The sequence below is a fragment of the Miscanthus floridulus genome, chromosome 14 (assembly GCF_019320115.1).
Source record: "Miscanthus floridulus cultivar M001 chromosome 14, ASM1932011v1, whole genome shotgun sequence".
NCBI lineage: Eukaryota > Viridiplantae > Streptophyta > Magnoliopsida > Poales > Poaceae > Miscanthus > Miscanthus floridulus.
The window spans coordinates 77,536,058-77,555,135 of NC_089593.1; the positions used below are offsets into that span (position 1 = coordinate 77,536,058).

General features: G+C 47.1%; 1 protein-coding gene across 1 annotated transcript; it reads right to left on the minus strand.

Moving 5' to 3' along the window:
• Positions 1-13,299: 13,299 nt before the first annotated feature.
• LOC136504756 (F-box/LRR-repeat protein 3-like) lies at positions 13,300-17,870 on the minus strand. Its single transcript, XM_066499744.1, has 7 exons — positions 16,723-17,870; positions 15,549-15,674; positions 15,225-15,329; positions 14,618-15,017; positions 14,390-14,519; positions 14,009-14,303; positions 13,300-13,926 (listed from the first exon to the last, which is right to left on the minus strand). Exons 1-7 carry the CDS (start codon positions 17,380-17,382, stop codon positions 13,657-13,659), a joined length of 1,986 nt encoding a protein of 661 aa, XP_066355841.1. The 5' UTR covers positions 17,383-17,870; the 3' UTR covers positions 13,300-13,656.
• Between the last annotated feature and the right edge of the window lie 1,208 nt (positions 17,871-19,078).

Genomic DNA, 19,078 nt, shown 5'->3' on the forward strand with positions numbered 1-19,078 from the left:
CTGGGCCTGCAGCTCGTCCTGCAATACAAACTTCAATGTTTCAATAATGCAAATGTAACTTAGGTGTGCAAAGATGAACGTACGACGAGTAAAACAGGACGTACCTCGAGAGCGTCGACCCGCTGCAGTGACGGACTAGGCCGTGGGCGTATGGGCTGGCTGGAGCTCGTGCTCCGTGCTCGGAGCACGTAGAGAGAGGGAACAGTGGTGGAGTCGATGGCGCCGTCTGCAATCCACAGCCGCCCATGCTTCTTGACTCCTCCTAGCCTCATGATGGTCTCTGCATCAATGGGCTCAGTGCGCACATCGTAATCTTCCCCATGGACCTCCCTCACCTTTGAGGTGTACTCTTGGACCTTAGTGTGCACGGTCGGGTCGGAGTACACCTCGCGCGGGGCAGATGGGTCGAAGGAGACAGAGGAAGATGCCCTGCCCATGTGGGACATAGCCCACGCAGAGAACTCCGAGACCTCCACGCCCGGGTGTGCAGCCTCCTGCGAGTAAGACGGCAAGATGGTGAGAAATAAGGCAGAACTCAGCGTCAAATAAGATAAAAGAAATCACTTACATATGCTTGTTTGTAGGCCGGGAGGCTGCGGCTGCCTTGATGGTGAGTAGCACCTCGCCTCAGCAGACGCTGGTCCCGCTGCCTCGCGTGGTTCTCAGCAAAGTCGTTGGACAACCACCTGTCCACGATCATCTCCCAGCACAAGGAGTGGGATCGGCACCACCAGGGAACCACCTACAAGTCATCGATTATTTGACATAGAAAAAGATAAAATTAAACCGACATAATCTCACAACGAATCATTATTAATGTTTTTCGTCTACCTCAAGGTACTGGGCCCGGGACAGCTCCACCTGTCTTGCATCAGGCTTGCTGATGGACTGCTTCAACACCACGGCGTAGTAGTCTCTGTGGGCCTACACGCGCGCCTCGTGGTGCATGTCGGTGACGTACTTCCTACAGGCGGCGGCAGCCGCCTGATCCTCCCGGGCCTCAAGTCCTTCCGGCTTGAAATACATCTGCATACAAAACCGATGTATCTCTCGCACAATATCTGAAGGTTCTATGTTGTCTTCGTTGTCATTGCCTAGCCTTAATCAGTGTTTTGTGCAGGAAATGGTTCTATGTTGTCCAAATGGGCAACACTATATGAAGGTTCTATGTTATCTTCGTTGTCATTGCCTAGCCTTAATCGGTCAAGCATTTCTATGTCCTTGGCATTTTGCACCACATCTCCATCAACCTCGTCATCCTCCATTTCGTTGTCTACTTCCATTTCGATCGCTTCGGGTAAGACTATCTCAAACGTGCCTGGTAGCCCATCTTCTTGAAAGAACTGTCCATCATATGTGTTTGCGTTGAAGTTGTAATCATCATCGTTTGGGGCAGGTAGTTTACCGTGTGGAGACACCTGGTGCACAATAGCCCAACCCTTAAGATCCGCTTTGTCTTGGTTGGCATATCGCGTATAATACACCTGCACGGCCTGTTGAGCCATAATGTAGACATCTTTTCTTGGATAGACGGAATCTTCTTGAATCTCGACTAGCCCAAGATGAGGGGTCCGTCTCGTTTCTCGAGGATTAAACCAGTGGCATTTGAACATGATAGGTTTATGTTTGTGACCATGAAATGAGAGTTCATATATTTCCTCAACTCTACCATGATAGTCGAGGCCATCAGTGCCGGGCGTGCAAACTCCGCTATTTGTGGTTTTCCATTTGGGCCGAGTCTGCTCATATCTTGTTGTGTGGAAGCGATATCCGTTCACGTCATAACCGGTAAATGATTGCACCCTAACGTCATAGCCGCCTGCAACCTGTCTCAACTCCTCACTCATGGACGAGTCAGTCTGGGCCTGCAAGCTCAAGCATGATAGGTCGTTATATTAATCGAACGAACGAGAAACTTGGAATATGGAACGTGGGAGCTAAATTGGACATTACCTTTTGTTTGAACCAAGAAATGAAATCAGGCCTCCCCACACCCGCACCCCGAGAAAGAAGGGTGTCATGTTCCTGTGAGGTAGGATCCCTTGATTGATGCCAGGACTCACGAACAAATTCTCTGTCCGAACGAGAATCAGTGGGGTTGCATGAAGAATATTCAGGGCGTATTGAAACAAGTTCGTTGAGAACTTACTCGACAAACGGCTGCACCTCGGGAAGGTTGGTCAACACATATAGCATGACACTTCACCACTCTTCATTTCCCAATATCTTATTGGTCGATCCACTTGCGCTGCCGAGTTGGCCTTGGAACAGGCTATGGGTCCATTCATTTTTGCCAACATTGTAACGAGGGAGTGGATTATGATTGCTAGGAAGTTTCGGCTTGTAGTATAGTGTTGTGAAGTTTGCCACCTCCTCCCTTAGACTTGCCTCTGCAATGGAAGCCTCAATTCTGGCTTTATTTGTACATTTCTTGCGAAAAGTCTTTAGACATCTCTCGATTGGATAGCACCACTGGGCTTGCACGGGCCCCCCCAAATGTGCCTCGGACGGGAGGTGCACAATCAGATGCTGCATGGGCAAGAAGAAGCCGGGTGGAAAGATCTTCTCCAGCTTACAGAGCAACACAGGTGCCGCTTTTTCCAAGTCCTGGGCGATGGTCCAAGATATCTCCTTGGCACAAAGCTGACGGAAGAAAAAGCTCAACTCTGCCAGCACTTGCCAGACATGGTCAGGGACATAGCCTCGGACCATCGCCGGAAGAAGCCGCTCAATCCATATGTGGTAGTCATGACTCTTCATCCCATTCACTCGTAAAGTGCCTAAGTTCACTCCCCTGCTCAGATTCGTTGCATATCCATCTGGGAACATTAACGTCTTGATCCATTTTAGTACTTCCCTCCTTTGATCGGGTTCCAAGACGAAATCGACCTTAGGTCTTTTCCATTGTTTGTTTCGGCCACTAGGAGGCCGCATCTCTTGCTTCGGTCTATCACACAATGTCGCTAGGTCCACTCTAGCCTTAACGTTGTCCTTAGACTTGTCAGTGTTCATGAGAGTTCCCCAAAGTGCCTCGGTGGTAGAAGAAGGTCATCGAAATAGGGGAGCCTCGTCAAGCCGGACTTATGAGTCCACATATGTTCCTCACCATATCCCACAAAACCACCTCCTTCATTGGGCACGAGAGCATCTATCTGAGCACGCACCTCACCACCACTCTTCATGCGCAGTTTAGGGTCTATCACTGCAACACCTTTCGTAAAGTTCTTGATGTCTTGTCTGAATGGATGGTTAGAAGGGAGGAATTGACGATGCCTGTCGAACGACGAATACTTGCCACCCTTCTTCAACCAAATGAACCTCACAGCTTCCTTGCATATTGGGCATGGGAATTTCCCGTGGACACACCAGGCGGCGAATATCCCATACGCCAGGAAGTCATGCAGGGAGTAGTGGTACCAAACATGCATCTTGAAGGATGATTTTGTAGCTCGGTCGTATGTCCATACCCCCTTCTCCCAAGCATCGATCAATTCATCAATCATAGGCTCCATGTACACACCCATATTACTCCCCGAGTGTCCAGGAATTATCAACGACAAGAAGACGTTATGCCGTTGAAAGGAGATGCCGGGGGGGAGATTCAGGGGGATAACAAACACGGGCCAACATGTGTATGGGGCAGACAACTGTCCATAAGGATTGAACCCATCTGTTGCCAGCGCGACACGTACATTACGAGCCTCAACAGCCTTGTCAGGATGTTTGTCATTAAAGTACATCCATGCTTCGGCATCAGACGGATGCACCATCGTCCATGGCTTGTACCGTACACCTTCTTTATGCCATGTCATCTGTTTCGTGGATTCCTCGGTCATGAAAAGCCGTTGGATCCTCGGCACAAACGGAAGGTGCCGTAGGACTTTCGCGGGGATCGTAAGCTGCCACTTCTGGCCATCTCCAGAGTCTACCTCCAGGTACCTTGAGGATTTACACTTCGGACAGTACTTTGCATCCTTGTGATCTTTCCTAAATAAGACGCACCCCTTCGAACAAACATGTATCTTGTCATATGGCATCTTAAGCATACGAAGTAGTTTCTATGACTCGTGCAAGTTCTTCGGCAGAATGTGCTTCTCCGATAGCATGCTGCCAAACACGGCCAACATCTTATCAAAGCCTTCGCGACTCAGATTTAACTCAACCTTCAACCCCATAACACGTCCAATGGCATCCAGCTGAGAAACCATTGCACTCTCATGAAGGGGTTTCTGTGCCGAGTCCAACATTTTGTAGAAGGCCTTAGCGGCTTCCTCCATCTCCTCCTTCTCACGTCCTTCTGCGAAGTGAGCTTGGTGAGTGTCATCTAGCATGTCTGCTACTCCAGCATCATCATCAAAAGCCTCGAGGCGTGGTCTCACCACCTCCGCTCTTATACGATCTGCTTTACCATGGTGGATCCACCGGTGGTAGCCAACCGTATAACCATTGTACACAAGATGTTTACCCATGGTCACCTTGTCTACCCTTCTGTTGTTGTCACATTTGCTACAGGGACACCAAAGTTTAGAATGTCCTTTAGCTACACCCGAGCTCCATGCATGTTCCAAGAAAGCATCTGTCCCATTCACCCACTCAATGTCAAAGTCACTCCTGCTTCTCCGGGCCGTGTACATCCACTGACGGTCTTTCATCCTTCCACATATACAGAACATAGTAATGTAACCATCAATTGCATCTATGCGGTGCTCCTACTCTCTAATAGGTGAGGATAGGTCCTAATCCCACCCGCGGATGCGTAGATGAGGTTAGTTTCCATGCTCCGCTCCCTATCCGAGATAGAATTTCGGCAGCACCTCCCCGCTGTTCTCTCGATGCACGTCCTGCAAGGGAGAGTGTGTATCCGGAGAACAACAGGGGTGATGCCGAAACACCATCTCAGACCGGAGCGGACCATGGAAACTAACTTATCTACGCATCCGCAAGCTGTCCAAAAAACGTGGACAATCCGAAACAGATACGGTCATAGATATACAAAGATCTGTATACCTCCAACCGTATCTCTTTCGGACGGGAGACACCTAACTAGGTTACGTGACCAAAGACCACATACGGATAGAGGGGTTATACCTAGGGTGCCGGTGAGGTCAGGGTAGCGGGGCGGTGGAGAGTCGGTGCAGTGGCGAGTCGACGCGGTGCAGGAAGACCCGCAGCACCGACGAAGACGATCGGGGTCACCGAGTCCCTCCCATAGGTCCTCCTGCAAAAAAGGGCAAAAATGGTTAGTGTCGACTCAAAATTTCGACAGCACCTCCCCTGCACGGGGAGGTTCCCAAAACCTGCAAAAAACATGGCACAAAGGCCAACAACCACATATATACCAAACATGGGCACGAAGGCCAACAACCACCAATATATCAAGAGGAGCCATGTATTTTAGTTCTCTTTCTATTCAGATGAAAGTATTGAAGTAGTACAACAACAATTACTACTAACCCTACAACTACTACTAAAACTACTACTAACAACTACTTAACTACTAACAGTACTAATACTAAGAACTACTTAACTATTAACAACTACTACTACTAACCACTACTACTTACTAACTACTACTATTTACTAACTACTACTACTACTAACCCTACAACTAACACTACTAACTAATACTACTAACCACTACTACTTACTAACTACTACTATTTACTAACTACTACTACTACTAACCCTACAACTAACACTACTAACTACTACTACTAACACTACAACTAACTACTACTAACTACTAACTACTACTACTAACCCTACAAGGGTAGGGCTTACCTTGGCGGCAAGAACGACAAGAGCGAGGGCTGACAACGACGATGGGGATGACCGCAGCAGCGCGAGGATCAACGGGCGGTCGGAACGAAGCAAGGATCGACGGGCGGTCGGGTCGGCACCTTCCTCTTCTTCCTCCTCCCCTTTCTCTTTCTTCCTCTTCCTTCTCCCCTTCTCTTTCTTACTCCTCCCCCTTCTCTTTCTTCCTCTTGCTCCTCTCCTTCTCCCTCTGCTGGCCGGCCGCAGGGGCGCGGGGCCGCCGGGGCGTGGGCGTGGGGCGCGGGAACACCGGGGCGCGGGCGCGGAGCCGCTGGGCCACCGGGGCCGGGCGAGAGCGCCGGCCGGGCGCTGGCGAGCTCGGGGCGCTGGCGCGGGGCCGCCAGGGCGGGGGCGCAGGGCCGCCGGGGCTGGACAGGGGCACCGGGACGGGACGGGGGCGCCGGGGCGGGCCCGACAGGAGCTCGTCGGCCGGAGGGGGACGACGGCGGGGGCGGCGCGGGTGGCCGGGGGCGGCGGCGGCGCGGCAGGGACGCGGGGGCGCGGGGGCGCGGGTGGGAGAGAGGAGGGGGTCGGTTGGGCCGGCCCGTTGTGGGCCTTTAGGTTAGAAGCTTTGCCGAGTGCCGGGCCCAGCGGCACTCGGCAAAGTTTTTTATAATTTTTTTTTAAAAATCCTTTGCCGAGCACCCTGTGACCTGGCGCTCGGCAAAGACAGTCTTTGCCGAGTGTCAAGGTTGGCACTCGGCAAATTAAAAAAAAATTGTTTTTTTTCTCCCCATTTTTTCCTGGGCCTTGCTACAGTAATTGAAACTCCATTTCAAAATTTGGGATAATTTTGAGTTTTTTTACTATATTTCCTTAATTATTTTTGTTTCGTTGAATTTTTTCGACTATTTCAAATTTGAACTGCATGTACATGAAATAATGGAATTTGGTCATTCAAAAAATGGTATTCATGATGTTTGGCGTATGTTGAGGCTGTATCCAGGAACTCGCATGAAATTACGAGCATCTTGTTGTCGTAACATGGCGATGTACTTGCGGTAAAAGTGTATTTAAATTATATAAAATCCAAACGAAGTCCGAAAATCATGAAACTTGTCGAGGTGTCTTGTTATCGCATGTGGAGGCCGTGGTAAAAAATTGAGAAAGTTTGAAGCAAGTTGTGACGTCGGATGCCTAAAAGCCTAAAAGCAAGTTGTGACGTCGGATGCCTCCACATGCGATAACAAGACACCTCGACAAGTTTCGTGATTTTCGGACTTCGTTTGGATTTTATATAATTTAAATACACTTTTACCGCAAGTACATCGCCATGTTACGACCACAAGATGCTCGTAATTTCATGCGAGTTCCTAGATACGGCCTCAACATACGCCAAACATCATGAATACCATTTTTGAATGACCAAATTCCATTATTTCATGTACATGCAGTTCAAATTTGAAATAGTCGAAAAAATTCAATGAAACAAAAATAATTAAGGAAATATAGTAAAAAACTCAAAATTGTCCCAAATTTTGAAATGGAGTTTCAATTACTGTAGCAAGGCCCAGGAAAAAATGGGGAGAAAAAAACAAAAAAAAATAATTTGCCGAGTGCCAACCTTGACACTCAGCAAAGACTGTCTTTGCCGAGCGCCAGGTCACAGGGCGCTTGGCAAAGGATTTTTAAAAAAAAATTGCAAAAACGGTTAAAAAGTCTTTGCCGAGGGCCTAACGGTGATGCCCTCGGCAAAGATTGACGGTAGAAGACGGACATCGTGTCAGGCGGTGTTGCCGAGGGCCGGCCCTTTGCCGAGGGTTTAGCCCTCGGCAAATAATTATTGTTGCCGTGTGCTTGTCTTTGCCGAGGGTCTGGCCCTCGGCAAAGAGTCTTTGCCGAGGGCTGTTCTTTGCCGAGGGTCAGGCCCTCGGCAAAGACTCCCTCGGCAAAGACTCTTTGCCGAGTGCCTGATTATTTGCCCTCGGCAAAGGGACAGGCCCTCGGCAAAGATGCTCTGTCCGATAGTGTTTGTTTAAATTGACTTCATTTCATTCAAAATGGATGCCTTGTAATGAAATGTTGTTTTGTTATCTGGAGACGTGTTGGCGCCACTTTTTGATTGCCTGACACTTTTTGATTGCCTGTTGAGTTGGCGCCAGTTCTTGAATTGAATGGGATGAATTCAAAATGGTGGCTGCGGCTGCTGCTGGGCTGAGGCTGCCCGCTGCTCGGCTGAGGCTGGTTGGCGTCTGTCTGCAGTAGTAGGTGCAGAACAGCCAAAAGAAGTGCAGCTGAACACTGTAGATTATTAGCTCCTGCATTTATGCTTTAACTAGATTATTAGTTTCTGTACAACTTTTTTTTATTTTGATAGGGCTGAATGCTGAGTGTTTCCAAAATTCATTAGTGTTTGCTTATTCTTAACAAGCATAGTAACTTTAAATTAACGTTTTTCATCATCGAAAAAAAATAATGCTTTGCAATACACAGGAAGCTAGAGAGAGTAAAAAGGTCATGAAGGATCCAAAATCAGTTGTGCCACCAGAACCTCATGATGTTTATGGGAATAACATGTCTTTATGAACCTTACAATTAGGAGGTTGCAGGGATGGATTTAGGAGGAGGTTGCAGGGATGGATTTAGGAGGAAAGTTTGGGGGCTGAAGTCCTTATCTTGAACCTCCACCCTCTCCTCTTCAAAACAGTTATGGCAAAAATTCTTGAAGGAGCTTTAGGGGGTTCCATGGGATCAGCGACGGTAGGGGGCTTGAGCCCCCTCCCCTGTTAGATCCGTCCCTTCTGGTACGTAGCGTTGATGAGTTTTCGGGGCTCTTTTATTTACAAGACTATATATATAGCTTCTAGTACGTAGCACCCGCGCACAGTAGAGCTCCTGTCACGTCAACGTGGTGATGATCACTCGCGCCTTCTGAGGCCGAAGGCGGGACAAGTTAGCAAACGTCACGAAGATGGCGGCAGTGATGATCGCTCCCGAGAAAGCGACGTCAAGGTGGTAGCAGTGGAGATTGTCGCTCCTGGGAGGTGGTGTTGTGTCGTTGAGTTACGGGGACGACAGATCACTCTTTGGCAATTGTGGCGACAGAGGTGGCCCGCAAAGCTTCCTGTCGGCTGGCAAAGCCAACATGACCACTACCAGTATTGCTAGTGCAATCATGGCTGATTGTGATGCTACTGCCATCGATGGAGCTGTGCACCCTTATATGCTCACCGGTAGCAACGTGCTCGTGTGTTATTATCTTTCGGATACATATTTTGAAAGCGTTATTATTTTTATTATATCAGGGGGCTCCATGGGATCTGCAGCGGTAGGGGGCTTGAGCCCCCCACGCCGTTAGATCCGTCCCTGGGAGATTGATAGTTGATGTGGCATTCTTCTTCCTTTAACTTCTTTTACGTCATCCCAATACAATTCGTTCAGCTCATGAGCTTCTTTTACGAGTTGATCATCACGTGGTTATTTATGGCTGTATTATTACAATACCTTGTAGTATGTAGCGGCAGCGCCTGCACAGAGCGGAGCTCCGGGGCTCTACCACGTAGCATGTAGCGGCGCCTGCGCACAACGGAGCTCCGGGGCTCTACCATGTAGCACGTAGCGGCGCCTGCGCACAACGGAGCTCGCCGAACCTTGTAGTACGTAGCGCTGATGAGTTTCGGGGCTCTTTTATTTAGAAGACGATATATATATATATATATATATATATATATATATATATATATATATATATATATATATATATATATATATATATATATATATATATATATATATATTAAATTTTACTCTCATTTAAACGAAATACGATCTTATGAGGCCTTTTTTTCCTTCGCCGGCTTCAGCTGCTGGCCTTCTTTTTTACCACGGTGCAAAAGCAGGAGCCAAAAGTAACGGCTGTGGCTTGTCGTAAACGATCGTAAATTTCAGCTGGAACAATATTTTTCTCTCACACAAACCAGCCAGCAGTACTTCTTCACGAACCAGCAACGAAACGAACCAGCCAACCGAACAGGCTGAAAGCCTTGCTAAATGAGACCGTAAACAACCTCAAAGTTCACCATGTGAAAGGTTCATATGTTATTAAAGCTTAGGGTTTAAAGTATCGCTTGAGCTTATTCAGAACTACTTTTCAGTGATGGAACAGTGTTTTCCTCATAACATTTTAGCATAAGCATCAGCATAAGTCAAATTTCAGCATCAGCGAACAAGGTGGACCAATAATGTTCTCTAAAGCATGCACACAAGAGAAAGAAGTATGATAACAATGCAATTAACGAAAGTGTAAGATGAGAGAGACTAGAAACCAAAGTTACCAGTAGAATCGTAGAACAAGTAGAAGATAGTAAAAGATGCTAAAACAACGAATACTTTGAACAGGGTGTGCTATTAACTAGAGGGCGTGTGTTATTAACTAGATTATATTTTTTTTGTAAAATTAACAGTAATACTCAATAGACATGCTAAAAAATATATATAAACTATAAAATCCCCCCCCCCCCAAAAAAAAAAAAAAAAAAAAAAAAAAAAAAAAAAAAAAAAAAAAAACTGGCCATTGTTTTATAATAACCTCAAGCTTTGTTGGTCCTCCAAATTTACGTCTAAATTACTCATTGTGTTGTTATGAAAATTAACCTAAAGTAACCCTGTTGCATCTAAATTGTCCGTATATGACATTACGAAGGATAACTGAAAATAACCCTTTTGCATCTTCACTAGTGCTTCTAAACCAACCACTAAGTATGCATATAAATCAATTACTTTTTCCATTATTAATAAATGGAAAAAATATCTCAAAGCTGTTGTGCAAACTATGTTGGAAGAATCAAGATGCCTAAGAGAGAGAGGGGAGGGATTGGATTAATCTAAAATTATCACAGAATTAAAACATATCATTTAACCCATTTCACCCTTTGTGGCTAAATAAGTCTTTCTAGCTTACCACACAAAGTTTTGCACTCTAATTTCAACCCTACTCTATCATGGCAATTCTAGGAATATAAACTGCATGAAAGTAAATGCTTTAAGTAAAGTGATGACTAGGGACACGTCGATGTTCTCCCGATGCATCGAAGAGTCGGCACTTGGCACTCTCCACTAGTCCTCTTTGGAGCATCTGCGCAAGGGTATTGCTTCCCCTTGATCCGCACAAGGACCAAATGCTATCTACGGATTGATTTTTCACCACTCTAACATGGTCAAGCACCCACAACTATTTACACCATCTTGGGCCTCCCACAAGCCCCTCCGGGAGATCGCTAAGTCACTGATCGCCATCAAGCTATCTAGGTGTTACCGATCACCAAGAGTAACAAACACAAACTCTCACTTACCTAATCAAGCCCAATGAAAAAAGTAGATGCACACTTGCTACTCCTTAAGCAATAATAGGGTCCTTAATCTTCAATTGGCAAACCTCAATCACTCCACTAGAGCAAAGCACTCTCTTGGATGCCCGTTGCTGTAGTTAGAACTTCCCCCAAGCGTGCTCATAATATCAGTCCACTCACATTTTCTGCTAACCGAAAAACTCCGGTGGTGCCTTTGGATGAACACCGGACAAATTCGGTGGCCCTCCAATGGCTAGTTACTGTACGAACTCTTTCAACGCTTACTCTGGTGCTTCTCCGGTGACCCAAAAAACTTTGTAGTCTCTGGATACTACTCCTTTCTCCAGTGAAGCTCCAGTGATACTCACCGGGGAATTCCGGTGGGTTTGGGAGCTTTATCAGTTGGTAGATTTATTTTCAAATTGACAATCACAAGTTATATTTCTCTTTGTTTTGAATCTTTCAATGTATGTCAACTATATGGATTATGAACAACATTTCTTATTTTTGTGCTTTCCATGTCTTCGCCTGTACCATTTAACTATTATTTAGACTATAAGTATTGTGTGCCACCGATTGCTATGGCATATGTAATTCGATCCAAATATATTCATCATGTTCGCTTGATCGTATCAGCCATGCTTATCAGTCATGATATAGTATTTTTCTCTCACAACAAAACAGCATCAGCCGGCTTATAAGCCACAGAAACGATCAAGCGAACAGGGTGTTGATTACATTTGGCATCTGTCCGCCGTACCTATAATTTTGGCCTGGGTCCACCACTGGTCCCTACCTGATTCATGTCATAGTGGCCCAAAAAACAGCCTATAGGATACATGGAGGAATGCTAACTGAATGATATTGTGATGTTTAAGACAAAAAAAAAAAGAAGAAAAAAAATCTACTAGAGTTCAGTGGTTTAGGGTGTGAAGCTCAGGGGTGATTTGAAGTCTTCCAAGTTTCGACCTTCCTTTTTTTCTAACGTTTCTTATACCGTTTGGGAACGTTGTATGCTCATTCAAAGCGAAGTGCGATGCAGAAAGTAATGGCACTAGCCAGTAGCCACTTTGCGCATGGCCGGCTGAACCTGACAAATGCCTAATCCAAGCACCAATCAAGGTAACGAGGCGTTGGTTATCTATAGTGGTATAAGGTTGACAATTAGGTAGCATATATCATGCACTCTATGGAGTCCCTTTCAACTTGATGGCCGTCCTAGAGTATAACAAAGTGCCAATTTCAAGGTTTCCACAGCCCATGTAGCCAACCTGCGCAAATCCGGGAGATTCACAGCGAGAGACCAACTGGTGTGAAGGTTCCTAAGCTCGATCCGGTCACCTGGGCGACTGACTTGCTGACGGATGTGCGCTCAGAGCAGGAATGGACAGTCATCATATGTGGTATCTGGGTTCTCTGTATGCTGAGGAAGAAACAGAAACATGGTGAACAAGCTAAGTCTGCAACAAGCAACTTTTTGGGCACGAGATACAGCATATGACTTGTGGAGACTCCTGCACCCTGTCAAGCAGCGGAGATACTATGACTTGTGGCTGTTTATTACGCGGACAGAAACAGTGGGCGACGGCCTGTGTCCTATCGGGATCATCAAGGTATGTTTCTGTCTACCCAGGCGATATGACATGATAGAGGTTTTGATGCTTGTATGATGGAGACGCTGGCCTGCAGAGATGCCATCAGTGTTGCTAGGCAATTTGGGCTGCAAGGTATTTATTTGGAGACAAATTGCCTAGAACTTGTCCAATTGTGGGAGAAGACTCACAACGCTCCACAATAGGACCAATTCTGGTTCTGGAGGAGATTGATGATATTTGGCTTGCCTTTCAGGACTTTCTTTTTACTTATACAAGTGGATTTTGTAACAATGTAGCTCATATTCTAGCTAAACAGGTCACGAGTTACAACAGAGGTGTGGCATGAAACTCCGGCGTGAGTCTGGTGATGTATGAGGCTTTGGCCCCCTTAAATCAATGAAAGGCATGCTTGTCTAAAAAAAGAAAAGATCCGCCAAAAGAAATGGTAGCCAGGAACCAACCATTGACCTCCGTTCATGAGCCGAGGTGCCACACCCACACCGATGGACTATGCAACGGTTATTAACTCCATGTAAGTTGCATCATACACATATTAGTATCAGATAAGATAATGCCAATCAAAAGCAAGAAAGAAACAGTGAATGCAAAGCATCGATCATATCCCTTATGATTCTTTCATTCATCTCAAAGGCTCAAAACATGCGGAATGAAGTAACAAATACACTAATCCCAGAGAGTGGATCATCCCACTGCAGGCTATACACATGAATATTACCCATGCCTCAGTGTACATACACTGGAGCAGAGACGACAAATGCCGCAAGATGTGCCCCAAAGGCAAACACCATAACCACAACTTGGGAACGGGAGCTTACGCCCCCCAACGATTATTGTGGAATATCTCACATGGCTCACAACGTAAGCCAGGGCAAACCTGGGAGATCTTGACAATCCATGCGGATGGTGACACTGCACAAACGATGAGGAACATGAGTTTAGTCCTTGTAGACAAGAGGCTTGTTGACCCATCTTATTCGGCAGCCACACGCCTGCAGCATCTGGAGGAGCTCAGGGGACAGCACGGTCTTCAGCCCGCAGAGCATCTTCAGCTTCTTCAGCCTCCCGCAGGCTGCTCGCAGCGCCATCTCAAACCCTTCTATGGAGACCCATGAAAGGTGCACCATCTTAATGTCCTGGAGGCACCGCAGGGAGCTCAGCAGGTGGCACAGGCCCAACCCCGTGACTTGGCAGTAAGATATCGTAAGCTGCAAAACAGGTACATGTTTATATGGTTCCAGCAGCTTATGAATTTGCAAGGATAGAAGCTAAACTCTACCATAAGGTTACCTGTCTAAGGTTCAAAGCATAACGAGCAAGGGCCCACAGGCCAGCGTCATCAACTGAATAGCATCGTTTCAAGTCCAGCTCTATCAGGCTCTTGCATCCGATTGCAACTGAGGAGATCCCAATGCCTGTTATGCGGACCAAGCACCTCAATTCAAGGTTTGTGAGCTCCTCCAGGGAGCCTAAGTGACCCAAACCAGTATCAGTGATTTTGTTGCAGTAACAAAAGTTCAGTAACTTAATCCTCTTGCATCCATTTGCTAAAGCTGCCAACCCATCATCAGTAATAGAGTTGCACCTGAAGCAAAGGACATTGCAGACATGTTATTTTCATGCATATGACTATAAAGATCATAGTAAAAGAATAACTAAGATCTAAATTACCGGTAGAGATCAAGCTCCACAAGCTTTCCACAATTTGAACTAATAAATGCAATGCCTTTGTCAGAAATACTTGAGCATAGGCCTAATTTCAATATTCTCAATTCAGAGCATTTAGCCAAGTGCTCCAATGCTGCAAAACAAGCAATGTAAAATGGTCATGCTCAATTTTAAAATAACAGATTTTTTTTATTAAAGATAAACATAGACACAAATGTTGTGATCACAAACCTGCATCATCCACTCCGCAGTCAGTGAGGTCTATCTCCTTAAGATTGGGGCAACAAGTTGCAATTCGCTTTAGTCCCTTCTCATTTATCAAAGAGCATGATTCCAACCGCAAGCATTCAAGCATCTTACAGTTATCAGCTATTGAATCAAGCGCATTGTTGGTAATGAGATTGCAGCATGTGAGATCAATTGCTCTTAGGTCACTACACTGAGCTACAAGAGATGAGATTCCTTCATCTGTAACACCACTGCATTTGCTAAGTCCAATCTCAACCAATTTGTTACAGCTTTCACCAATGGCTTGAAGAAGAGAGTCCGAGACCTCAAGACCATCGAGTTTCAACATTGTCAAGGTTTCCTTCAGTGTTGCCAACTTGGACAGAAAACGTTGTCCTCTCTCCTATAAATATAACATCAACAAACTACAGGCAGTCAGATATTTGCCACTTTTGATTACTCTTTAACTCTTCATGAGGATGAGTCCCTCTGAATATGTTAGTTAAATAACCATTTCGTTTCAAACACAAAAATTATGGCATATCGAATTGTACAGAAAATAAGAGCTAATGGTTGTGAGGGGTGAGTAATGTGGGGAAGACCAACTCACATGCAAACAATCTGCAGCATATAACTTCTGGAGAAACTTGCGACCATCTATCAGTGCAGCTAACCCCTCAGAAGTCACATGATCACATCTTGACACATCAACACTCTGAAATTTAAAAAAAAATGATTAAAAAGATCAAAATTCACCATTTTTTTAAAAAAAAAATAAAGTTGCCAATTTCCAGATTTCAGATGACAGTAAGCAAAGTCACAGTAAGGAGGCTAATAACGAAAACTGTTCGAATTTTAAACAACCAAATTGACACAATGTTGTGCATCAGCCATCAAAAGTCTCTAAAAGTTTAACATCCCAAGAAGTTATTACCTGCAGCGAATCACTCCCCTTGCTCAGCAATTCCAGGCCTTCATCATCTATACATGAACAACAAACCATTGCCAATTCCTCAAGCCTCTCAAGTGAAGAAATTGATCTAAGTGATTCATTACCCACCTGCAACACAAGAAAAATAAGCATATAATACAAACAAATAGTATAATGCAATGATGACATTACCATCAATGAGAAAAATTAAATAATGCAAGACAAGGGCCAAAAATTCATTCAGCACCCAGGCCCCTTATAGTCACACACCTAACACCTCAGTGGATGGCAAAATGTATGGATCATGAGGTTTTGTATGCTAAGTACAACTCAACTTTAAACTTCCAATCTGGGATACAGTATCACAACACACCATTTGCATGTCAGGGATCGCTTTCAAAATGGGTCTATTAGGCCATTTTCTCAGCCTTGTTATGTACAAATAATGGACGCCTACCTGTTACTGTACAACCAGCTTTTAATCACCTTCTAATCACTACTAGGTGGCATATTGCCTGATTCTACCACAATTACACCTTCTAATCACTACTAGGTAGCATATTGCCTGATTCTACCACAATTACACCTTCTAATCACTACTAGGTAGCATGACTGATCAAGTACTTATTACTGATTTTTAAAACCTTGCAGAGAAAGTCCAAACAGGCCAGGTGTTACATATAACCACTGTACACTCTAAGCTATCACTACCCACTGACAGGAAATGAGAAGTGAAGGCGCAACCATTTCCTACAGTATGTGCATTTATTAAAAACAACCACCGACAGTATGACTCACAATGTTTTGAATAGCACCTTCGCACCAATATGCATTAGGTTCCAACTTAAGTCCAACTTCACAAGATTTATGAGAATTTCCAGGTTAAAGTTGAGATTTAGCATATCATGGTACCAAACCACCTCTGTATTGCCCCATGTTGCATCTGAAATTTGGTTTGTGCGGCTCTTGTTGGGTACTTGGGTATCATATCTAGGCTGCACAAACTTTCTTTGGACAGAGGTGCCTATTATAGGTGTGTGGCTGCATATGACATTTTCTCCATTTCTCTAAACAGCATGGCAATTGCTAGTCCAAACGTCTATCCACAAGTAATCATCTTTCATCAATCCACTACCCAAGCAATGAACAGTTTAATAGCTCATATAGGAGTAGTAACCTTGAGGTAGGATATGTTGAGGCTGCGGAGCTCGGGGCACTTTTTGGCCAGCAGATCAATTCCGATGTCAGAGATCTCACGGCACCACTTGAGGCTGAGCTTCTCCAGCCTGGGGCACCCAACAGCCACCTTGGCGAGCCCCATGTCGGTGACGGCAAGGCATTTGTCCAGCCTCAGCTCCCTGAGCCCGGCCGCGGCTGCCACCGCGGCGACCTCGCGATCCCCGGCGCTGACGCAGTGCGACAGGTCGACGGCCTCCAGCTTGGGGCAGGCGGCGACGAGCGCCTCGAGGCCGCGCCAGCCGACCCCGTTGGCCCGCGCGAGGCACACGCTGCGGAGCCCCGCGAGCCCCCCGCCGGCGCCGGCGACAGCGGCCGCGAGGGAGGCGTCGTCGAGCGAGGCGCAGGCGGAGAGGTCGAGCCGCTCGAGCGCGGGAAAGGCACGGAGCAGGCGCGGGAGCGGCTCGCGGCGGAGCACCCGCAGCGCGCGGCGGTGCGCGGCCTCGGCGCGCTCGAAGGCGCGGCTGACGAGGCGGCACGCCTTGCGGTCCCGCGGCTCCCGCAGGCGGTCCAGCACCTGGCCCAGCAGGTCCAGCGACAGGACCCCGATCCCGACTGCGCCGTCGGCGGCGGAATCGAGCTTCTGCGCCTCCCGGCTCATATTCCCGCCGGCGGCCGAGGACGACGCGGCGATCCGTCCGCTGGTCCCAGCGGCGGCGAGAGAGGATGGAGAAATCCTAGCTGAATTACGCGGCGGCGAGGAGGTTGGTTTAGGTGGGGATGAAGAGGAAGGAGAAGACGGCGACGAAGGAGTGGTCGTCGGGGAGCGGGACGCGCGGTTCGGCGGGCCGGCGCGGTCGGGCAAGGGCGCAGCGCTGCTGCATGGTAGGAGCAGGACCCCGCGAGTGCGGAGGGCGGCGGCGGCGGCGTGATCCCGATCCCGATCGATCCGGCCCAGCGGCGGAGGTGTTGGTGGTGGCGTGGTGGATAAGCCGCGGGCCGTCGGGCAGGCGGGGCGGCGGGGACTGGGGGCAGGTAGGTACGGGCTGTGGGAGCTCGACCGGTGAGGGGGAGAGAGGCGTGGAGCAGAGAGAGAGACGGAAGAGGAGAGAGAGAGATCTGGATAGGTGATGCCGGTCGGAATACCGCCTGCCTCAGGTGAGGGTCTAAGGTGGCACCTGATCAGTCCCCGTAGTGCGATGGAGAAGATGACCAAAATGCCCCTGCTTACTGACAAATAGCTAGTTTTCTTTTCCTTTTTGATTGGAAGCGTCTACGCTTTTCTCGCCGTGGAAACCCGAATTTTTTCTTCACGCCTTCTTCTTCCTCTCATGCCCAATGTTCTTCGTCCCCCTGGCCGTCGACTGTTCTTCTTCCCCCTCGCCCCTGCCGCCGCCCACCACAACGACCGTCTTCTCCCCCTCCTTTCCTTCCGCGGCGAGCTCCGGTCATAGACGCCCTTTCCCATCCTAGCCCGTCCTCCTCCACTGCCGTAAGGACCCTAAGCCGCCCTCCCACCGTTCTCACCGTCTGGCCGTCTTGCCTCTCCCTAAAACCCTTCTAAGCCTGTCGGAACTGGAGAAGAAGAGAGGGAGAGTCGGAGAGAGAGTGCACGAAACCCTAACGCCGGCGAGCTTGTCGTCTCCTATGGCGGCGACCTCCTCGCCGGAACTCTAGACGACTTCTTCTTCCTCTTTCGGCGCGGGCACGGGCGGGAGAGGAAGAAGAAGGGCGCGGGGCGGAGGCAGTGGAGAAATCAAGTGCTGAACACTCGAGTGTAGGTTAGCATTTCTCTTTTGATTTGATTTGAAATGAATTAACATAGATATAAATATTATGCACATTGTTCTCTGATGAGACGAAATAGATGTATTAGTTTCACCAAAAACTGTAACAGTACGTAAAATTGAATGAGGCAAAAAAAAAAACTTAGACGGTGATTGATAGGAAGGAGACGGTAACGACGGTGTAACTTGCGGTTGCATTTCACCTAGTAGTACGATTTTGCCAAGTGAAACGTTGTGCAATGGGCAGGGGTAGCTTTGACATTTGCTAGTGTAGCTGACCGGCTGGTGTTGACGGTATGCATGGCCCGTGCCTGCTCCGAGTTGCTAGTCACATGTTTCTTCTCTTCTTACATAGAAAAATAAGAAAAGGATAAGCATTTTCATAAATGATAAATACTCGGAGTTATACTCTTGGTTATCATCGCAGGAATCACATTCCCAATTCAATGGATGTCATTGTAGTCCTTTCATCTTTTCCTTTCACTAGGACGACTATATATGTCCCAGGTGGTGTAGCAAGATTTTCACTCATTTTCTAGCATAATTTATGGAGTTAATTTAGTGAGTAGT

Excerpts from the sequence above, each read along its gene's own strand:
- LOC136504756 (XM_066499744.1), bottom strand. The coding sequence starts at position 17,382 with ATGAGCCGGGAGGCGCAGAAGCTCGATTCCGCCGCCGACGGCGCAGTC. Across the intron at positions 14,520-14,617 it reads CTGCGGAGTGGATGATGCAG|CATTGGAGCACTTGGCTAAA; the intron begins GTTTGTGATCAC and ends CTTGTTTTGCAG. Across the intron at positions 14,304-14,389 it reads GTGGAGCTTGATCTCTACCG|GTGCAACTCTATTACTGATG; the intron begins GTAATTTAGATC and ends CCTTTGCTTCAG.